Source organism: Leptonychotes weddellii, chromosome X (assembly GCF_054177405.1).
Source record: "Leptonychotes weddellii isolate Sample4059 chromosome X, ASM5417740v2, whole genome shotgun sequence".
NCBI classification, from domain to species: Eukaryota; Metazoa; Chordata; class Mammalia; order Carnivora; family Phocidae; genus Leptonychotes; species Leptonychotes weddellii.
In genome coordinates, this window is record NC_138385.1 from 1,484,893 (window position 1) to 1,504,232 (window position 19,340).

Below are 19,340 nucleotides of genomic sequence, written 5' to 3' on the forward strand. Positions count from 1 at the left end.
GCCCAGCTTGCGCACCACGTGGTACCGCCCATTGAACAGGTCGCCGATCTTCACGGGGTAGTAGCCGCCTGGCGAAGGGAGCCCAGACGGCACGGTGAGCGGCGCGGTGGGTGGTGTTGCCTGCCTGGGTGTCCCCCCCCCCCCCCCCCCGGGCAGAGCCCAGCCCCGCCGGCCCCAGGGCCCACGTGGGCCGGCCTCAGCACCCTCCTCCTCCCCTGCCGCCCCTGCGTCCCTCGGCCGCCACCTGGCCGCCCACGCCCCAGGCCAGGCCTCACCCTTGCAGTAGTCCTTGGGGTCCTCCTGCTCCTCGTCATCGGAGCCCAGCAGCCCCTGCAGCATCCGCGGCGCCGGCGCGGCGGGGGCGAGTTCGGAGCCCGAGGACTCGGGCCCGCAGGAGGCCTGCGAGCTGCGGGTGGGGTGAGCAGGCAGTGAGCGGCCGCGGCGCCGGGCACCCCCCCCCACCCGGGCGCCCAGGCCGAGCCCTACCTGCTGCTGCTGCCGCTGTCCCCGCCGCCGCCGCCACCCGCGCTGGCGCTCATCCCGGCCGCGCGGCCCGCAGCTCCCGCGCCCCAGGCGGCTGCTCCTGTGGGGCCCGGCTGCGGCCCGCGCATTTATAGCCTCGGCCGCTGATCTCACCCGCCTTTATAAATAGCCTCCCAGCTGCTCGGCTGTGGGCAAGGTATGCGGCGGGGAGGAGGCGGTGCGGCCACTGTGGCCCAGGAGAGCCTGGCCCCCAGGACCAGCCGCCCCCCCGCCCCCGCCCCATGGCTGGCATAGGGGGCCACGGTGGGGACGTGGCGCGACCCAGCCTCCACCCTAAGTCCCTGCACCAAGGGGGACCCCCCGCACGGTCCCAAGGGGGGCCCTAGGACCAAGGGGGACACCCACGAGAAGATGCAGCAACCCAGTCCCTCGGCTCAACCCCCATGCCCCAGGGGTAGCAGAGGGGGCCCACTGAGTGGGGACGTGTCAGCGACCTGCTTCCCGGGCTGAGTCCCCACACTCCAGAGCTGGAGCCAGCTGAGGGGGGCAGTGGACAGCCTGGTCTTCATGTTGAGCCCCTCCCCGCCCCCCACCGCACATGCCCTACTGTACCAGTGACACTCTTGGAACATTCCCTGGCTTCCTGCTTGGCCCTTGTGGTAGCCTTTCCAAAGGTGACACTTCCCATTCCCATGGGTACCCCATTCCCCGCCCCCTCTCAGCCGGGTTCCCACTTCTCTTGAGGCTCATTGACCCCTTAGGCTGGAGCTCTCCTCTCTCCGAACATGGTGTCTGTCGCTGGGGATTCTGGCTGAATGAGTCAGGGGCATGAGCTGAAGGTAACTGGGTCCTCCCCCCGGAGGGGCCCGGACAGTGTCGAATCCTGGGAACCTGCCCGCTCAGGACTCTAGTGCTGACACTGTGTGGCCTCCCTCCCAGCTCCTTATGGGAAGCACAGGGAACCATCCACCCTGGCCCTGTCCTCAGGGGTCCTCCTCTAGCTCTAACAGGCAGGCTGGTTGGTGACAGAGGGACTTCCGGGTCGGGCAGAGCCCTCTGGGGCCTGGGACTTTGGGGCCGCATCCAAGGGACAAGAAAGAGTCAACTCCCCCAGAAAGGGGTGGGTGGGTAAGCTTCCAGGATGGTGCAGAGCCTGGCTGGGGTGAGGCCTACAGCTGGATGGACGGGAGACCTCTTTGGCCACAGAGTGGCTGGGTGTGGGAGGGAGGCGGGAAGGCCTTGGGCAGCTAAGGGTCCTACCCGGAGCCCGTGGGCACTAGTGTGTGTGGGCATTAGTGTGAGATTCCCATGGAGGCTGAGGGGCACTTTTGCTCTTTAGAAAGATCACTCTGGCTGTGACCAGGAGGGAATGGAGGGGGACATGTGTGGAGCTGGGAGTCCAGCTGGGGACTATCAGGGAGTCCGAAAGAAGCAGAGGGGGCTCGGCAGTGACTGTGGTTAGCCCAAGATGGGAGACACTTGGTCCTGTTGTCCCTGGGCCAGGAAAGAATTGGTAGGGAAGGGTGGGCATAGATGGGGGCGGGTGGGCCAGGGGAGGTGAGGGGAGAGGGGAGAGAGCATGGCCTGTGGGTGCCTGATGATCCCTCTTCCTCAGGCAGAAGTCACAGCCATGGGGCCAAGGGGAGGGCCAAGCAAGGGAGCACTGAGTAGACTCGCAGGGAAAGGCAGGGGCTGGGATTGGACTTTTTCTAAAAAGATGTTTTTCTATTTTATTTCCAGATGTGATTCTCCAGCAAGCAAATAAATACAGTGGGGGAGGTGAGGAGAAGAGGTGAGGACTACTATAAATTAGAAGGAAGCCCAGGTAGGGGAACAGCAGGGCGAAGGGCCGGTGGGTGGGAGGCGGTGGGGAGCCCCCTGGTGGGCACAACCCCCTTCCGCTTTCCACCAGCCCCTCCTGTTGCTGGCTCCATCCAGGGGTCCTAAGGCACTGCGGTGGGAGGGCCTGCTTGCTCCTCTCCAGGCTGGCGGGCCTTGGGTATCCGCGGGGGCCCAAGCTCACAGGTCAGTCACCTTGTTCTCCACCAGGGCTGCTACCTGCTGCAGACGGCAGGCCAGCTGCATCTTCTGACCCACAGGGTCCTCCTCCAGGGCGCTGATGATCTGCCAGAGCAGAGGAGGGTGCCTCGCTTGAGGCCTCTGCTTTCTGCCCATTAGCCCAGGGACCCCCAGCCCTGAGTCCATCTCAGCAGTGGCTTGGGGATCCGGCAGGGGCCGCCCCAGGCCTCCCTGAGGCATCTGCACAGAAGTCACGCCTCTTCCCCAACCTGGGCCCTTCCTCCCCTCTGCCCAGATTGGCCTAGACACCTCCTTCCATCCCCAGGGAGATTCCTGGGGCCTCCCTCTGGGCTCTGGGGGCGTACCCCTCCCCCCTGGAGAACCCTGGGCCTCACCTGGTCATAATACCTGTGGATGTGGTTGTAGAGTTCTTGCAGAGCTTCCAGGCAGTGGGGAGCAGAGGTGTAGTTCTGGGGACCACACATGGAGGGGTGAGGCTCCAGCCTGGACCTTAAACCCCAACCCTCCCCCCTCCCCCCTGCACCCACCCAAAGGTGGAGGGGTGTGCCCCCTGCACCATGCCTCACCCCGGAGAGCTCGGCCAGAGCTGAGTTCATCTCCTGATAGCTGGCGGGAGAGCTCTGGCGGATGTCGGAGTAGTATCTGGCAGAGGAGACACAGTTAGGGCCGGGCGGCCGCCACCCCCCAGCCCTGATGCCCCAACACCTACCTCTCCACCATCTGCTTGTAGCGAGGGATCTCCCGGGCATAGAGCAGTTTGTTCACTGGGGAATCCTGCTCCGGGTAGGAGTGGGCCTGAGCGGGGAGGCGGGGGGGTGCGGCAGGGGGGAGCTCCGGCCCTGTCACCCTGAATGCACCCCCAGTGCCCCCTCACCCCAGCCTCATGGCCCCCACTATGCGCCACCCCTCCCAGCCCCACTCAGGGCTCCTTGCTGAGCCTCCATGGCTTCCCCCGGGAGCCCTTCGTCCTCACCCCTTACCCTGCCCACTTTATGCTCGGAGACAGTGCAGGAGTCGATGAAGGTTTGGGCAATGACGGCGAGGATGGCGTCCACGTTGTCCGACACCCGCACGTCAAAGATGAGCCGTGGGTTCTTCAGGGCGTTCACCCAGAACCGCAACAGTAGGCTGGGGACACAGACCAGCCGTGGGCACCGTCGGCCCGGGCCCCAGGCCTGAGTTCCACAGGGAGCTGTCTTGCGTGTCCGTGTCAGAAATGCAGGGTGGATGCCACCAAGCTTGGATTCGTGGGCCGTGCCCTGCATGGGCTGGGGGCTAGCAGGCGACGTACCTGTTCGTCTTCCAGATGTGCAAGGTCTCCGGGTCCTCGATGCCATGCTTCTCGGCCAGCTCGTCCAGGAAGTCAAACAGGTACTTGACAGCAATGGGCACGGGCCTGTTCACGCTGAGAATGGCCTGGAAGGTGTCATCCACGAACTTCTGCAGCGTGCCCTGGAAGGCGGGGGTGGGGTGGGGTGGGGTGGGTCTGTGTGGGAGGCAGGTGTGGGCCAGGGCCGTGCTCCGGCGGGGGGTCAGGCCACCTCTCTAGCTCTCAGGACCACGCCCTCCCCCACGGCTCAGTCAGGGGCCCAGCCCCCCAGCCACACCGACCTTCATGGAGAGCAGGCGCGTGAGGTAGATCTCCGGAATCGCCTTGGCCCGCGCCCGCTCGCGCTCCCGCTCCCTCAGGCTGCTGCGACGCGCCTTCGCTCCCTCCGGCTCGTCGGAGGCTTTCACCAGGTGCCAGAGGCGGACCCCACCCTCCTCGGCATCCTCCAGCATGGGAATGTCTGAGGGCCCAGAAGTCTGGCCTCAGTCCTCCGCCCCGGTCCCCTATCCCACACCGCTGGCTGGGGACACCTGGCCGCGGGGCAGGGTGGCGGGCGCCGAGGAAGGCAGGGGCAAAGAGCTCAGCCCAACCCCCCATGGTCCCAGAGCTCCCCAACCAGGACGAGCTGCTGGCCTCGTCTGCCCCAGGTCCTTGGCCCCGCCTAGAGGTTGGGCTCGCCCCCTGGCAAGGTGTGGGGGACACCCAGGTGAGGCAGACAGCGTGCCCAGGACTCCTGCCTGCCCACTTCCAGCTCTGGGGCCAGAGGACTCACTCTCCCCCAAGGGGCAGTTCTGGGCCAGGCTCTGGGAGACGGCACCTCCGTTGTGCAGCTGGGGGATGAGCCCCACGGTGGCTCCATCCGGGACCTGGCGGGAAGGTGAGTGGAGGCTGGGCTCCTTCCCTGGCTGACTCAGAGGTGGGGGCCCGCCCCCCCAGCCCCTGTCCGCCTGGCACCTTGTAGTGCTGTAGGGTGTTGAGTCGCTTCCAGTGGTTCTGGGTCACCGAGGTCAGGTCCTCATCTGACAGGGTTAGGTGGCCAGCAAGGCCCGAGCGCCACTCTGGGGGCACCCAGTGAAGCCCATTAGCCTGCAGCCTGTTCCCCGAGTCTGCACTGGCCGTGCATTCAAGGTGACAAGGTCGGAGCCCCCCCACCCCCAACCATGTGGAGCAGCGCAGGGCTGAGCATCTCCGGGTGGGGACAGCCCCGTGCAGGGACAGGTGGTTGGTTCTCTCACCGAGATCTAGGGCGTGCACCGAGGGCCTCTGGGAGAAGGGGGTGCCCTTGTAGACTTGATCCAACACCTTCTCTTTGACCTGGGTGATAGTGTCTGTGTCGAGCACCCGCGCAGGCACGCGCTGCGCAGCGCTGCTCCCCGCTGCCCCACCGGCCCTGGGGCCCACCAGCACCATCAGCGTCAGGGGCCGGAACTCCACGTCCTCCCGAAGCAGGCGGCTGTCGTTCAGGGTCCGTTTTGCCTTGCCGGTCACGGCGTCCACGGGGCCCTTGTCCACCTGGTACTGAATGGCCCGGAGGAGCACGTACAGCGGCTCACCAGCCACCTCCTGCGGCGTCCGCGCCGCGGGCGCGAGGGGACAGGGAGGGGCGGTCAGCTGCGCGGAGGGAGGACAAGAACAGCCGGCCTCGGCCTCACCCCCAGCCCTGCCCGATCCCACGCCTCATGCCCCGGGGGGAATGTGGGCCCGGGTCGGTGAGGCCCCAGGCAGCGGCCTTGAAATGAGGCAAGGGGAGAAGGCGTCAGCCAGGGTGCCCCTCACCTTCAGAAAGGCATAGAGACAGATGGACAGCCAGTTGGTCAGCAGCTTCTCCACCATGGTCTCTGTCCTGCAGGGAGCAGGCCCCAGGTCAGAGAGGTGGTGCTGCGGGGCCCCCACCCCCCTGGCACCGGGCTGAGCTGGGCAAACAAGGGAAGGCAGAGCTTTTCCACCTGTCAGCCCTTCGTGCCCACGTCCCTGGGAAGGAGGCCCGTCCGCTTCCCTCCCAGTGGCTTCTGTCCTAGCCCACCGCCTGGGCGTTCCTGGCCCTGCGCAGCCCAGGACCGGGCGGGGGTGGGGGAGGGTGGGGTGCGGCTCAGCGGGGAGCCACCACCCCTGCTTCCGGGCCCATGGTCCGGCCCCAGCCGACCTGCGCAGCATGAGCTTGGGGTTCTTGTGCACGTAATGGGCGGCCAGGTCACTCAGCAGTGTCCTCATGATGTCAGTCAGGTACTCGAGCTTGCCGTGCAGTGCCAGGGACAGCAGAGAAGCCACGTGGCAGCGGTCCCGCTGGGAGAAGCCGGGCTGCTCCTCCAGGGTGTGGATGAGCTGGGGGCAGGGGCGCTAGCACTCAGGGGCGTCCCACGCATCGTCCCACCTTTGTGCCCGTACCAGCCCCACTTCCATGCCCCTCGAGGCCCGCCCACCCGCACAGCCCTCACTGTGAGGAGGAAGAGCTTGCTGTTGAGCAGGTTGGAGAGCTGCGTGAGGCCCTGGCGCACGGGGCCACGGCGGCCCTCCTCCCCAGGCCCTTCGAGTGCTGGCTGCCGCAGGCAGCCACCATGCCCTGGGAAGAAGACTCGCTCGGCGTAGGTGTGGTAGTCCAGGAAGGGGATCCCACTGGCCTCCAGGTCGCTGCTGAGGTCGGTCATCTCGGTCATCAGGTCTGCAGGCCAGGAGCCACTGACGTGTGGGCTCAGGCCCAGGTGGGCCCTCTGTGCCCCTCCCCACTGCCCTCTCCCCACCTGTGAACTCCTTGCGGCACTGGTCGCCCACGCCAATCTCCAGGTTCTCCAGCTGCAGCAGAACCTTCTGATAGTCCCGCAGGGCCTGCTTGCTCTTGTGCCTGCAGCCCCGGGGGACCAGGTGTGAGCCACAGGCCCGCGCCTGCCAGGGCCCCGGGGCCACCAAGCTTTTCCGAAAGCGCAGTGGGAAGTGTGCGCAGGCGGGTGCATGACGGGGAGGAGCCTCTCACCTGTACATGAGGGTGAGGAGGAGCACGGCGGCGATCAGCACGGCAGCGCCCAGGCCCAGGCCCACCTGGGCCTCCACGGGGAAGGCAGACAGAGCGGGCTCAGTCTCGTACTGGACGGGGCCCAGGGCCAGGCGCACGTTGCCCATCTGAACCTGATGTGGGGGGCGGCCAGGGTTCCTGAGTGCGGGCCTTCAGGGCCCTGGCCGCCCAGCCCCCTCTGCGCCCGGAGCCCCGCCTCACCACAAACTGTGGCAGGGTACCGGAACCATTCGCGGGCTGCGGGGCCCGGGAGGGCGGCTCGCAGTACAGGTGGGTGAGCGTGAGCGTCTTCACCAGGCACTCGCCATCGCCGATGTGCACGCGCACTTCCTCCTTGCTGATGCCCAGGTTGAGGCCCTGGCCCTGGGAGAGAGACCAGGGGCCTGAGCCGGGGCGCCCGGCCCGTGCCCGCGGTCCCTGCGCAGAGCCGGCCCGCGGGACACCCTCACCTCCACGTCCAGGACGTTGCCAGGCTTGAGGCGGTAGGGGCGGGTGGGCTCCTCGCGGCTGAGGGGGGCCAGACGGGGGTTGGGCTGGTACAGGAAGTCCTGGCCCCCACTGGCGCTGGCAAAGTCTACGTGCACACCGTCCAGGCTGAAGAAGACGCGCCGGGGGTGCGCCCCATCTGGCACAGCGGGGCTCTGACACAGGAGGAGGCTGGACGAGTTGACAGAACAGACGGTGGAGCACTGCGAGGGACAAGGAGGGGTGAGCTGGGGCTTCCTGGCTCGCTCCCAGGGGGCAAAGTGGCTCCCCCCACCGTCCCCCCTCCCCGGCCCACTGGGCAAGAGCAGCCCTGCCACCTGCCGGCGGGGTGCTCACCTGCAGCAAGCCCCCCTCGAGCTGGATACAAGCCTGGGGGGCCGCGGCAGGGGCCCCACAGCTCCTCCTCGGGGTCGGGTCCTGGGGCTGGGCCCCTGCCGCCTGCACCTCTGCTGTGGCCTCCAGCCACACAGACAGCAGGGGCCGCTCCGCCACGTCCAGGCCCGTGCCCCTGACGCGGATCAGCCGCCCGCCCCTGTGTCAGGACAGTAGTTAGACGCGGCGGGTGGGGGGGTGGCGGGCGGCCCCGGGCCAGCCCCACGTCCCCGGCCGGAGCCGAGGCTGCGTGCCGCGGACTAGGTGCTCACCCCCGGAAGCTGACGCTGGGCTCCGCCGCCGCGAGCTGCGGGTTGGCAGTGTACTGGAAGGGGCTGGTGAGCAGCGTGCGCTGGGCGTGGCCGAAGACCACTCGAACCACAGCTTCTCCTGGGCTGGCCTGGGACATGGTGTGGCACACAATGGCCTCAGGACACACCGGCTCCCGGCTGCGGGGTGGGGAGGGGGCTGGCATCTTGGGCTCGAGCCTGGGCCTGGCGACCTTACCAGAGACCCACGTTGCCTCCCTCAATGAGGGCAGAGACCATTAGGGGTGGGCACAGTGACCATTGCTCTTGGACTTTGATGGGGGCCTTAGGGAGCCCTGAGTCCACAGCCCCCACGTACACAAGGAGGTGGCGAGGCCCCCAGGGGATAGCCCCAGCGGACGGCCAGCAGCTTGGGCCCGGGAGGAGAGGTACTCACATAGGACAGGGCTGTCCACCCACGAAGGCCCTGATGCTGCCTCCTGTCTGGAGGTGCTGCCCGTGGATAGTGAGCCGGGTACCCCCTGCCTGGGGGCCCCACCGGGGACTCAGGCTCAGCAGGATGGGGTCCTGAGGGACAGAGCAGGCTGGGGCAGCCACGGCGGCCTGGCCTGACACTTGCTCACGTAGGCCCCAGTCCCCAGGCGCCGCGGCTTTATCCCGCAGGCCACAGCTGACCGCACCCTCCTCCCGGAAGCCTCCCAGCTGCCCTCGGCCCCCCGAGGGGGGCTCTTCTTTCCTCACCGCGCCTCTGCCCCTCGGGACAGCCTCCTCCTCCACCACGGCTTACACCTCCCAGCTCCCCCAAGCCCTACGTCAGGAGATCCAATCGCCAACCTGGGGCTTCCTGGCTTCAGCTAGCGCCTGGAGGCGTCCCTGCTCTCCCTCAGGCCCCCCCACCGCCCCGCCTGCTGCTCTGGCTGCCGGTCCTCCACTTGGTGGCCGGGATGATCACTCTGATCCCATGGTTTTCCTCCTGGACATGTGGCAGGTAGCCCGAGGCCAGCTTCGAAATCCTCACCTAGGTTTCCCTCCTGCCCCTCCCTCCTACTATCCCCTGCATGGGGACCACCCTGGGGTGGGCGCTGACCTGGTAGGTGAAATGCTGGGTTGAGATGCCCGGTGGTCGATTCTTAATGGCCACTTGGATTGGCCCTGTGGTGCCGTTAGGAGCGGGGGATGTCACACACACAATCCTGGGGAATGGAGGCCCAGGAGCTGCTCAGGGCTCCCATGGACCAGACGCATCTTTAGCGGGAGCCGTGGGCCACCCGCCAGCCACTGCCCAGAACCTCCTCCCCCGCCCCCCCTGCTGCCACCCCTCTCACTGCCTGCTCCCCTCTCTCTCCCTCCCCTGGCTCGTCTTCCTTTGGCGCTTCTGACCTGGGCCCGCGTTTCTTGGCTGCAAGCCCCCCTTCTCTCTGGGTAGCCGCTCTCCGAGGGCTTCCCCGGGAGGGCGTCCCTCAGCGCCCCCGGCAGCTCGGATGCCTCACCGGGCAGAGGTGCGGTAGAGAGAGGGCTCAGGGCTGCAGGGGCGGCCGGCCACCTTCACGGCATCTTGTACCTCGGCAAGGTCCCGGCCCAGGTTGGAGCCCCAGATGGTGAGGGCCAAGCCGCCCTCGGGGGGCCCAGTCAGGGGCTCGATCTGCAGCAGGGAAGGATGGTGATGGAGTCTCCCAAACCCACATCCACTCGGCAGTGGGGGTACCCAACCAGCCGACCGGCCTGAGGCGGGACAGAGCTGCTAGGGCTTGGGGGCCTGAGCAGGGCTGGTCTGACCCAGGTGAGCTTAGGACAGTGGGGGCGGGCGGGGGGGCGGGGAGGGCAGATGGGGAGGAGGTGGGAGGGCTGGGGGCTCACTGTGTCAATGCTGGGAGTGGGACACAGCAGCTCCACGGCCCCGGGGGGGCACAGAGGACCGTAGCGACAGGTAGGCTGGCCGTGGCTGCACCACACGCAGCCCAGGCTCCCATTAGCTGCCTGGCAGCGGCTGCAGTCGGGGCGGCCCACGGCGCAGTCATACAGGGTCACTAGGGAAGGTCAGGCAGGGCGTTGAGGCACCTCCCCTCTGCCACATGCCCTGTCCTACCTGCCCTACCGCCCGCAAGCTCACCATAGAGAGTAGGGGCGTTGTCCAGCCGCTGACCCTTGCCCCGGGTGACGTAGATGGGCACGGGGAGCTCCCGCTGGGCCGTGGAGGGGCGGAACTGTAGGCGGAGGGTGGGGTCAGGCCGGGCCCAACTCTGGACAACCCTGATCCCTGTCTCCTCCAGGACACTCCTCCCAGAATGGGTGCCTTTGTTCAGTGCCCACGTCTCCCACCAGACTGCAAGCCTAGGGCACAGGCTGGGGGTGCCATGTTCCCGCTGCATGCCTGGGGCCTGCCTGCCTCGTGACTGACAACAGGACACTGATGGCTTAGAACAGTCTGGGAGCCAAGGAGTGTGGGGGGCGTCTGAGGGCTGCGGGAAGCATCTGGTGGCAGGTGAGGCTGAGGGACGGCCGCACACCTGCTGGGCTTGGCAGTAGATGAGGCCCACGTCCCCGGCCATCTCTTCCAGAGAGGCCGGCAGCCTTCGAAGTTCTCCGGGCAGCTCCAGCCAGCAGTGGTAGGAGGCGGGCAGGCTCTGGGAGTGGACAGTGTCAGGACCCCGGACGCAGTCAGCGCCCGCCCCCCCCCCCATCCCCGTCCCCTGCTCACCCCGAAATGCTGAAGGTTCCGCACACGCAGGGCCAGACGGCTCTCCCAACCGACCGGCACCAGGAGGGGACCTGCCAGGCCCTCCACCCGGGGACAAGCCCCTGGGCCACGCACCTGGACATCCACCTGGGGAAAGGAGCCCCTTTAGCCCTTCAGAAGTTGAGGGGCCTGGGCAGGGCCCAGCGTGGGGTGGGTGTGCGGCGGCAGGGGGCGTGGGGGCGTGGGGGCGGGGCCCACCCACCTCCTGGGCACTGTAGACGGTACCCTCGCCCTCTGGGCAGTGCTCCCCGGACACACAGCGGCTGCTCTGGGGGCACCAGTGGCACGGCCAGAGGCTGCCCACACAAGCGCGGCACCTGGAGGGGCAGGGGGCTGCTCAGGCTGGGCACCATCGGGGGTGGCCACCCCTACCCAGCAGCCAGGCCCAGCACTCACGGGGCAGCCACCTCCAAGGCCTGGACAGCACTGCAGTCATAGAAGGAGAAGTTGGTGGCAGCTACAGCCACGTCCTCAAACATCAGAGCCAGGGGCAAGGTGATGTGGTCTGGGAGGGGGTGGTGGTGGCAGGGTGGGTCACGGGCCTCCTGCCCCTCCGGCTCCTGCCCCGGCCCCCAGCCCCCTGCCCCAGGGGCCCCTCACCTGTGCCTGGAGGGTTAAGTGGCAGCTGGTCTTGGGGAGGGGTGACACAGGCTATGTGGGGACCTTCCACGTGAGCCAAGCTGTCATAGTCCCCAAAGGCACAATGGAAGTATTCATCCACGGCCAGGGTGGGCAGCCGGGGGACAGACAAGGTGACCTGGGACACATGCAAGGAAAACAGAGCAGGCAGGGGCTTCTCGGTAGGGGGGGAGCGGTGCCTCTCACCGAAGGAGATGGAGCTCGGGCCGAGCATGGTGGGAGCAGAGGACAGGGGGCCGCCGATGGGCGGCCCCCACAGGCAGGCAAGGGCAGGCGGCTTACCTGGCCCTGCTCCTGGCGGGGGTGCTGGGCCGGCAGCAAGCTCTGCACGTGCGGGCAGTGGCTGTCCTCATAGCTCCACAGCCACTGGTTGGCCTGGGCGGCCCGCCCACATTGGCCCTTGCGGGTGCACCTGTGGGGCAGGGGCCCACTGGGTCACCATGTAGGTCCCGGGCTCCCCAGGTGACGGGCGGCAAGAGGGCTGGGAGGATGGCCCAGCCGGAGCGCGTGAGCGGAGGGGGGAACGGAAAGGGACCGCGCTCAAGCGGAAGGGGCCAAGCAGATAGGGCTTCGCGGCCGATGTGCGGGCTTTGGTCTTGACCGTGCTGCAGAGGGGAGGGTTGCCATAAGGGGTTCCCGGAGCTGAAGTGGGCCAGGGAACACCTGGGAGAGGCGACAGAGGCCTGCCTGGGGGTGGGGCTGGGAAATGAGAAGAGAGCAGCTTGCGCCGCGAGGGGCAGGATGGAGGGCCTCCACGGTGGCCCCGCACCTCCACCTCAGGAAGCCGAGCTGGCCTCCTGGCAGGCCTAGGGCTGCTTCCAGGGGCGCCCTCCCTGCACACACCACCTGTTGGCCCAAGTCTGGGCACAGGCCCTGTGCTCACCTGCCCTGGAGGACGCACCAGCCACACAGTGGGTCCCGGGCCTGAAGGCAGCTGGTACAGTCAGGGAACTGGGGGCAGGCTGCCACGGGTACCCGGTCCACCTGGATGGGCAGCGAGGGACAGAGGTAGTGGGTGCAGGGACTCGGGTCCTGTGTGCCCCCCACCCCCGGGGACAAGCCTCACCTGCTGGGCAGTCAGGACATAGAGGTGGCTGCCGCTGCTGTCCACCAGCAGGTCTGGGCTGATGGCTGAGCCCAGAGGCCCCACTTGCTGGGAGTGGTACACCTGGCCTTGGGAGCCATTGAGAAAGACCTGGAGGGACGACAAGGCCTGCTCTCAAGATGGCCACAGGCCGACCGTTCAGGGCATGTGCCCTCCTCTTGGTTGGGGCTACCAGGGAGCATCCTGTCCCCACAGAGCCAGCTCTCCTTCCTGCTGGACCAGGGAGGCCAGGCCGTGCCACGGAGGGTGGGGCAGGCCGCTGGGCCTCCTGCTCTGCTCACCTCACCTCCCCCATTCGCCATCACCCAGCCACTCTGGGTAAGGGCCTTGGTGCCAGGGGCAGGAGGGCAGCTGCAGGGAGGTAAACAGGTCAGGAGGAGGCCAGACTTTGCCTCAGAGAGACTCCTGGGGCCGGGCTGGCTCTGGGGACCAGGCACTGCCCACCCCTACCCCATGGCATCCCTCCCTGTCCACCTTGACCGTCGGCTTCTGCCATCGGCTGGAGAAACTGGGGCTGCCCAGGAGCCTCCTGGGCAGTCATCCTAACTCATGCAACTAGGAGCCCCCAGGAGGTGGCACCCGGCCAGCCTCCCGTGTGCAGCACGGCCTTGCAACCTGCCAGCGAGACATGGAAGGTACCTGGGGTGTCCCTGAGCTGCGGCAGGGCAGGGCCTCAGCCCAGCAGGGTAGAGGCCTTGGTGTCAGGGGTCCGGGACCAGGGCAGCCCCCTCAGCTCACCTTATGCAGCTGACCCTGGGTGTCCCCCAGGAAGGCGATCGTGTGCCCGTCTGCCTGGAGGCCTGCCACGGCGCTGATGGGCTGCCCGAGCTGCAGCACAGGCTTGGCCTCCAGGGGCCGGCGGCCGGCAATGGGGCTGGGGGTGTGCTCATCGCCGCAGGGGTACGACTCCGGGGAGTCCTGTGCGGCCCGGGAGGGGAGAATCAATCCCGGCAAGAGGCGGGAGGTGCCTGCCCGGGGCCCCGAGGGAGTCAAGGCTGCAGGGCAGGGCCGGGGAGCCCTGGGGGGCCCCAGGGCGGAGTGGTCGGGGGCCTCCCCAGCCCCATGGCGGGACAAGCTGACACTTCAGAGGAAGAAAGACCAAAAGAAGCGGGCCGAGAGCCACGAGGAGCTGGGCCCCTCCTTGACATCCCCTAGGCAGGAGGGCATGGGCGACTGCCACGCGACAGCGCCCAGCCGCCCACAGCCCGGGACTAACATGTGGCAGTCTCTGCCTCGGCCTGAGAGACAGTGTGGAGGGCCGAGGCCAGAGAGGCAGGCCAGGCCGGCGGAGGCCGAGAGAGAGAGAGAGAGAGAGAGAGAGAGAGAAAGAGAGAGCGAGAGCGAGAGCGAGTGCGTGAGGGCGAGAGCGAGCGCGAGCCGGCAGGAGCCAAGCCCAGGGTGACAGGGGCCACTCACGGCGGGCAGGGCGACGCAGCGGGACGTGACTCCGTACTCCACGGTGGCTTCCTCCAGGCCGCTGGGGCCCCGGCCGCCGGCCGTGTAGCACAAGCGCCGGGCGTGCTCCATGCTCCCGTCCAGCTCGGCCAGGGGAAAGGCACACAGCGCCGCCCCCCGGGCCCCGCCGGGGCCCGCGGCGAACGCCGCCAGCAGCGTACTTGGCGTGAGGAAGGCAGCCTGGATGAGGCCCTGGCCCCGGCAGGTGAGGGGCACCTCCACGTAGGAGTAAAGGTTGGCGTCCCCCAGACAGACGCGGGCCACGTACGAGCGGTACTCGGCCTGCGCCCGGGCCCCGCGGCGGCGGAAGACGAAGTAGGCCGAGCGGGCGTTGGCGAAGGCCCCCACGTAGCTGTTGTTGTAGTCGGACAAGTCGCCCACCACGAGGCGGCCCAGGCCCTCGCTGGAGAAGGGCTGCGGCCCGGCCAGCTGGCGCACGGTCAGGGGCGGCACCCCGGCCGACAGCTTGCCCGCCAGGCCTCTGGCCACCAGCAGGAGGTCCCGGCCCGGCGCCTGCACCACCAGGCCCACCGTGGCAACCCCTGGGGCATTGGCGGCCACAAACTGCCCGTCCCCGGGGTCCTCGGCCTGGTACAGCACGCGCGCCACGTCCTCGAGGCCGCGCTTCTCGCACACGCCCTGGCGCGCCTGCCCGCAGGCCACGAGCTCCTGGGCCCGGCTGCTCACCAGCAGCAGCTGGTTGGTGTTGTCGGTGAGCCGGGCCTGCGGGCAATCGGCCGGGTCGCGGAAGGGCACGCAGTCGGGACTGTCGAAGACCGGGCCCGTGACGGCCACCGCCTCGAGCTGCAGCTCGGGGCTGAGCTGGAAGAGGCGGTTCACCGCCCCGACGTAGAGCGTGCCGCGGCCCGGCGCCAGCGCCAAGTGGTTGAAGGTGGTGTTGGGGGCGGAGAAGTGACGGGCCCGAGTCAGGGGCAGCGGCAGGTACAGCAGCAGCACGGGCAGGAGGCGGGGGCTGAAGGGGCGCCGGGCAGCCATCACGGGCACCTGCGGGGGGGGGCGGGGGGCAGAGCCAAGTGAGGCCCGCACGCGTCAGGGCGGAGGAAGGCCCCAGGGAAGAGGGGGTGGAGAGAGAGCACCGGAGGGACGGGAGGAGGGAGGGACGGGAGGAGGGAGGGAGGGAAGAATCTAGAAGAGTGACAGATAAGAAAGGGAGGGAGAGGACAGAGAAAGAGACAGAGGGAGACGGAGCGAAGCAGAGAGAGAGAGAGAGTATCCAAGGCACGGGGAGAAGGTGGGGTGGGGGGCACACATGTGTGCCCAAGGAAAGAATTGCTTTCATCTCCTACTTTTTATGCATCTAGATTGTTGAAGGAGGGGGCAGATCCTGAAGAGCCAGGGGAATGCGAACAGAAGGACTCCAAGTGAATGACAGAAGGGCGGTGACAGAGACAGGAAAGGGCAGGAGAGGAGGGCAGCGCAGGGGAGAAGCAGGAGTTGCTGATGGGGGGAGATGGGGGAGGCAGAGGGGTGGGCAGCACCCAGGCAAGGGGGAAGGGGGGCAAGGACAAGGACGAGGACAATGATGAAGAGGTGCAAGGCCACCATGCAAGGGTGGGGGACACCCATAGCACAAGGGACATCGAGGGCAGGTTTAGGGCCAGCCGTAAAGAGGGACCCCTGCCAGAGGGGAGAAGGAGTGCCAGGGAGGGAGAGAGAGCCAGGGAGAAACTGAGGCAGCCAGAGAACTGCAGGGCACAGGAATACAGGGCCGGCCGCAGAGGGCTGGGAGGTGGTCAGAGCAGGGGCTGGGGGAGACCCGAGGACCAGACAGCGTGGGGGCTGGGGGAGACGGTGGGGGGGGCACCAAGAGACAACACGAGGTGTGGGGGGAGGGGGAGGCCTGTTCCCTGGCCTGTGGGCCCCAGCCCCTGGGGGTGTTAACGGGGAGGCATGGGAGAAAAGAGAGGGGGGAGCCTGACTGAGGAGTGGGCGGTCAGGGGGAGGGAGCAAGGCATGGGCACCCCCACGTACCCACGTGCAGCCATTCAGAGCTCAGACTAAAGGTATCTGCTGTGGGCCAGGTGGGGACCCCAAGCCTCCAGAGAAGGCTTGAGCGGGGCCCCTGCTCCATGCCCCCCACCCCACCCCCCAGCTGGCTGCTGAGGTGATCAGGCGAGAGAGGCACAGAAAGAGACCCCATGCCGGGCAGAGCCCCTGGGCACAGGAACCACAGAGAAGGGGACAGAAGCCAGGCCCTCAGTTGAGCTAGGGTCCTGCACAGCTGGGCACGTGGGCACATGCCAGCCAGGAGCAGGCCTGCTGTCACCCAGTGCCCTGCAGCTTGGCAGCAGAGACGCGAGGCCGGGCCCTGGTGGGCGTGCCAGCTGGAGGCTGAGCCCCGAGGATGGCCCCCAAGCCCCTTATCTCAGGAACACAGACAGGAAGGTCAGGCCTGGCCTGGGGACAGGGGCATTTCCTCTAGACCTGGAATATCGGCGGCAGTGTCTGGGGCGTGTGGCTGAGGGCGTAGAGGGACAGCATCTGGGGCCTCGAGGCCCAGGCTCCCCTGGACTGCTTGGCCTGCCTTGCCTTGCCCTCCCGGGGACATCTCTGCGGACAGGGGCCCCGGGCACTTACCGCTTCGGAGGGGAGCAACAGAGGGGTCTCCTGTGCAGTCCCCGGGGACGCACGGCTCCTCCGTTCAGCTAGCCCAGGGCAGTGGTGACGGGCACAAGACGGCTGTGGGGGGCATTGTCCTGAGTGGGAGGGACACCATTGAGGCTTGGCGGCCCGGGGAGGAGGGAGGCCGGGGGCGGGGGACAGGGGGCCAAGGGCCTGGCGGCTGGGCTCCACCACAGCTGGCAGCTTTGTCAACAGTGGCGGGGCCGAGGCAGCCCTGCCTCCACCCCAACAATGTCCCCTCTGTCCGCAGGCCCGGGCCAGGGACTCACTATCTGGTGCTCTTACCCCCACCCGGGCTCTTCTGGCCAGGGGGCTCCCTGCCACCCCCCCACCCCCAGAGAGACACCCCCTGGGACCTGGGGACAAAGGACACGGTTTCTTTCAGCCAGAAAAATGAGACCCACACAGCCAGCCCCACCCCACTGCCACCCCGTGCCAGCCAGCCGGCTCCTCTCTGTGTCCCCGCCCCAAACCCCCCCTCTCCCGCCGGGTCCCTGGGAAGGGCACAGGGTAGGCCACTGAGCCCCCACGGGAAGGTCAGGGCGCTGAGCCCCTGCAATGCCAGCCTCAGCCTTGGTAGCCTTGGTGCCTGGTCCAAGTGCCAGGCCTGGCCCTCAATGGTTGCCTTTGTCCGGGCTGGGGGCAGGGAGGTGCTGACAAAGGCAGCCCGTCCAGGAGACCTTCCTCCCCAACCCCCCCAACCCCCTTGGCCCGGAATAAGACTGGCCAGAGAGCAGGCGACCTGTCTCCATCTAGCCCCGCCTCAGGGGACTCGTAAAGTCGTGCCAGGTACAGCCTGATGGTTGGGGGCGGTGCCAGTGGAGGACGCTGCTGGGGGTGCACAGGACGGGGTGGGGGGCACGGCCCCCAGGAACCCAGCACTTGGCTTCCGGCATGGCAACGGGTTGCCGGCTGTTCCTTTCCCCCTCCCCCAGGGAAACACCATCCCAGGATGGGCCTAGGGCTCCCCTCCGTGCCTGGGGTGCCGAACAGGGTGGAGAACGGCGTGGCAGCTGGCTCTCCTGCCAACCCCACAGGGCACCATCTGCGCACGAAGCTCACAGAGCTGGGGCCCTGACCTAGGGCTGCAGGGGCAGGTGCACTCGGGCTGGGGTCCGCACTTTCTCCGTGGTGCACGGCGGCAGCAGGCTCCAGCGGCAGACTCCGGGCTCCAGGGCGAGGTGGCAGCCTGTGGGGCTCACTGCCACCTGGCTGGGCCGGTTGGGTGGCTGTGGGGGGTGGGGAGCCAGGCGGGCCTCCGCCCTACCCTGTGCCCTGCCCCCGGCGCCCAGCGCCGGCCGGCCAGCTTTCCCATTTGGGGTTAGAAGCCTGGGGTCCTCCCTTCCAGCTCCGGGGCCACAGCCTCAGGGGGTAGTGAGTCCCTAAGGCATCAGGAGCTGCTGTCTCAGGGCTCGGACTGGTGCCTGAGGGCCTTTGCCCTATCAGGCGAGTGGGCTCTGCAGACCCTTGGCTTCTCCCAGGTGCCAGCGCGCCCCAAGGCGGTGCCCCACGACCCAGCGGCCCTGGCACCCCGCACCCTCGCCAGCCCCAGCTCCCGCCTACCTGGGGTTGAAGAGCAGCTGGCTGTGCCAGAAGCGCGTCCCAGCCGAGCCCCGGCCTCCCTCGCCACAGTGCAATCGCGCCCAACCCGACTTATCCTGGCAGGGCGGCCGGGCCGCCCAGCCCCTCCCCGCCCGCCCGGTTGCCTGATGGTGCAGGGCAGGGCGCTGCTGCCCTCTGCCGGCCACGGTGGGCACCTAGCTGGAGCAGGTGAGAGCCGGGGCCGTGCCCTCCCATTGCGTGGGCAGGAGGGCATTCCGTAGCCTTCCATTCCTAAGCGCCTTGCGGTGGCACCGTCCAGAGACAAAGCCCACCGCCACCCGATCCAAGAGTCTCCGGGGCCTCAGGGGCAGAACTACTTGCCAACAGATGAGGCTCCACTGCCAGAAGAGCCCACCTCTGGAGGGAGGACACAGTGGGGCACCAAGGAGGGGAGCCAAGTCTCAGGGAGGACTTCACAGAGGAAGTGAGATTTAAGCTGACCTTGAACCACACAGTTCTGCTCCTGCTGATGTCTTCCTGACAACCAGGGCTGGTCTAAGTGTTCTGTTCTGTTCTGTTAACTCATTCACTCCTTCTGATGGCCCTGGAGGGGGTACAGTTATTTCCTCCAGTTCAAAGGTGGGGAAACTGAGGCACGGGAGGATGGGAAACCTGCACAAAGTTGCATGGCCAGTTAGTGGCCAGGCTAAGAGTCAACTGCAGGCCCCCTGCACTTAACCATCAGGCCATGTGGCCCTGAACCATGAACCAAGGCAGGCGCTGGGCAGGAGGGGAGACGGCCTGCAGGTGGGTGCGGAGGTGAGCAAATCAGGGAGAACCTAGACTTATGTCACCATGACCTTGTAAATAGCTTTGAATTTGGACAAGTGTAAGCTGGTGGCCCTGGGTGGAGGGGGCAGAATCCTGTTGGGTGGGGTGGAGGCAGTGGAGGCAGGAGAATCCAGGAGAGCCTTACCCAAGATCATAGAAACTGTTTCCTGGGTCTCTTTTCTAATTTTTTAAAATAGATTTCCATATTCAGGTATTCTTCAAGTCATCTAGAGTGGATTTGTACGCAGGTGGTGTGAGGTAAGGGTCACATTTTCTCCTTTTCCACATGGAGGGCTGTCGTCTGAGCCCCAGCGTTCAGCCCATCCAGCCACTGACGTGCGCTTAGCCCTTGGTTACGTGCCCGGTCCAGGCCCAGGTGGCCAGGCGGCTCCCCCTCTGTC

General features: G+C 67.4%; 2 protein-coding genes across 9 annotated transcripts in view; both read right to left on the minus strand.

Annotated features, from left to right (window-relative positions):
- Nucleotides 1–597, minus strand: part of SRPK3 (SRSF protein kinase 3) — a 4,834-nt gene extending 4,237 nt beyond the window's left edge. The window contains exons 1-3 of the mRNA XM_081808071.1: nt 487–597; nt 276–406; nt 1–68 (exon numbers count right to left, since the gene is read on the minus strand). The exon at nt 1–68 is cut by the window's left edge and continues 1 nt beyond it. Coding sequence (XP_081664197.1) covers nt 1–68; nt 276–406; nt 487–539 — 252 coding nt within the window. The 5' untranslated portion in view covers nt 540–597. The remainder of the gene's footprint in view (nt 69–275; nt 407–486) is intronic.
- Nucleotides 598–2,199: 1,602 nt separating this feature from the next.
- Nucleotides 2,200–18,397, minus strand: PLXNB3 (plexin B3). Of its 8 annotated transcripts, none has more exons than XM_081808062.1 (37): nt 18,130–18,397; nt 16,522–16,640; nt 13,885–14,928; nt 13,207–13,386; nt 12,430–12,558; nt 12,247–12,347; nt 11,646–11,775; nt 11,325–11,481; nt 11,121–11,229; nt 10,927–11,041; nt 10,686–10,811; nt 10,495–10,611; nt 10,098–10,191; nt 9,845–10,014; nt 9,478–9,629; nt 9,075–9,180; nt 8,424–8,554; nt 7,991–8,167; nt 7,683–7,878; nt 7,310–7,549; nt 7,062–7,223; nt 6,822–6,973; nt 6,592–6,692; nt 6,289–6,512; nt 5,997–6,175; nt 5,630–5,696; nt 5,261–5,416; nt 5,089–5,167; nt 4,808–4,911; nt 4,626–4,719; nt 4,135–4,313; nt 3,815–3,975; nt 3,504–3,651; nt 3,233–3,297; nt 3,090–3,165; nt 2,898–2,972; nt 2,200–2,607 (listed from the first exon to the last, which is right to left on the minus strand). In XM_081808062.1, exons 1-37 carry the CDS (start codon nt 18,395–18,397, stop codon nt 2,503–2,505), a joined length of 5,988 nt encoding a protein of 1,995 aa, XP_081664188.1. In that variant the 3' UTR covers nt 2,200–2,502. The 8 variants fall into 8 exon arrangements, with proteins under 8 accessions (XP_081664188.1, XP_081664186.1, XP_081664185.1 ...); XM_081808060.1 differs by having other exon boundaries at nt 3,233–3,318; XM_081808059.1 differs by having other exon boundaries at nt 3,233–3,318; nt 5,255–5,416.
- Between the last annotated feature and the right edge of the window lie 943 nt (nt 18,398–19,340).

Excerpts from the sequence above, each read along its gene's own strand:
- PLXNB3 (XM_031035754.2), bottom strand. The coding sequence starts at position 18,397 with ATGGAAGGCTACGGAATGCCCTCCTGCCCACGCAATGGGAGGGCACGG. Across the intron at positions 4,912-5,088 it reads GGTGCACGCCCTAGATCTCG|AGTGGCGCTCGGGCCTTGCT; the intron begins GTGAGAGAACCA and ends GGGTGCCCCCAG. Across the intron at positions 4,314-4,625 it reads GAACTGCCCCTTGGGGGAGA|ACATTCCCATGCTGGAGGAT; the intron begins GTGAGTCCTCTG and ends CTGGGCCCTCAG.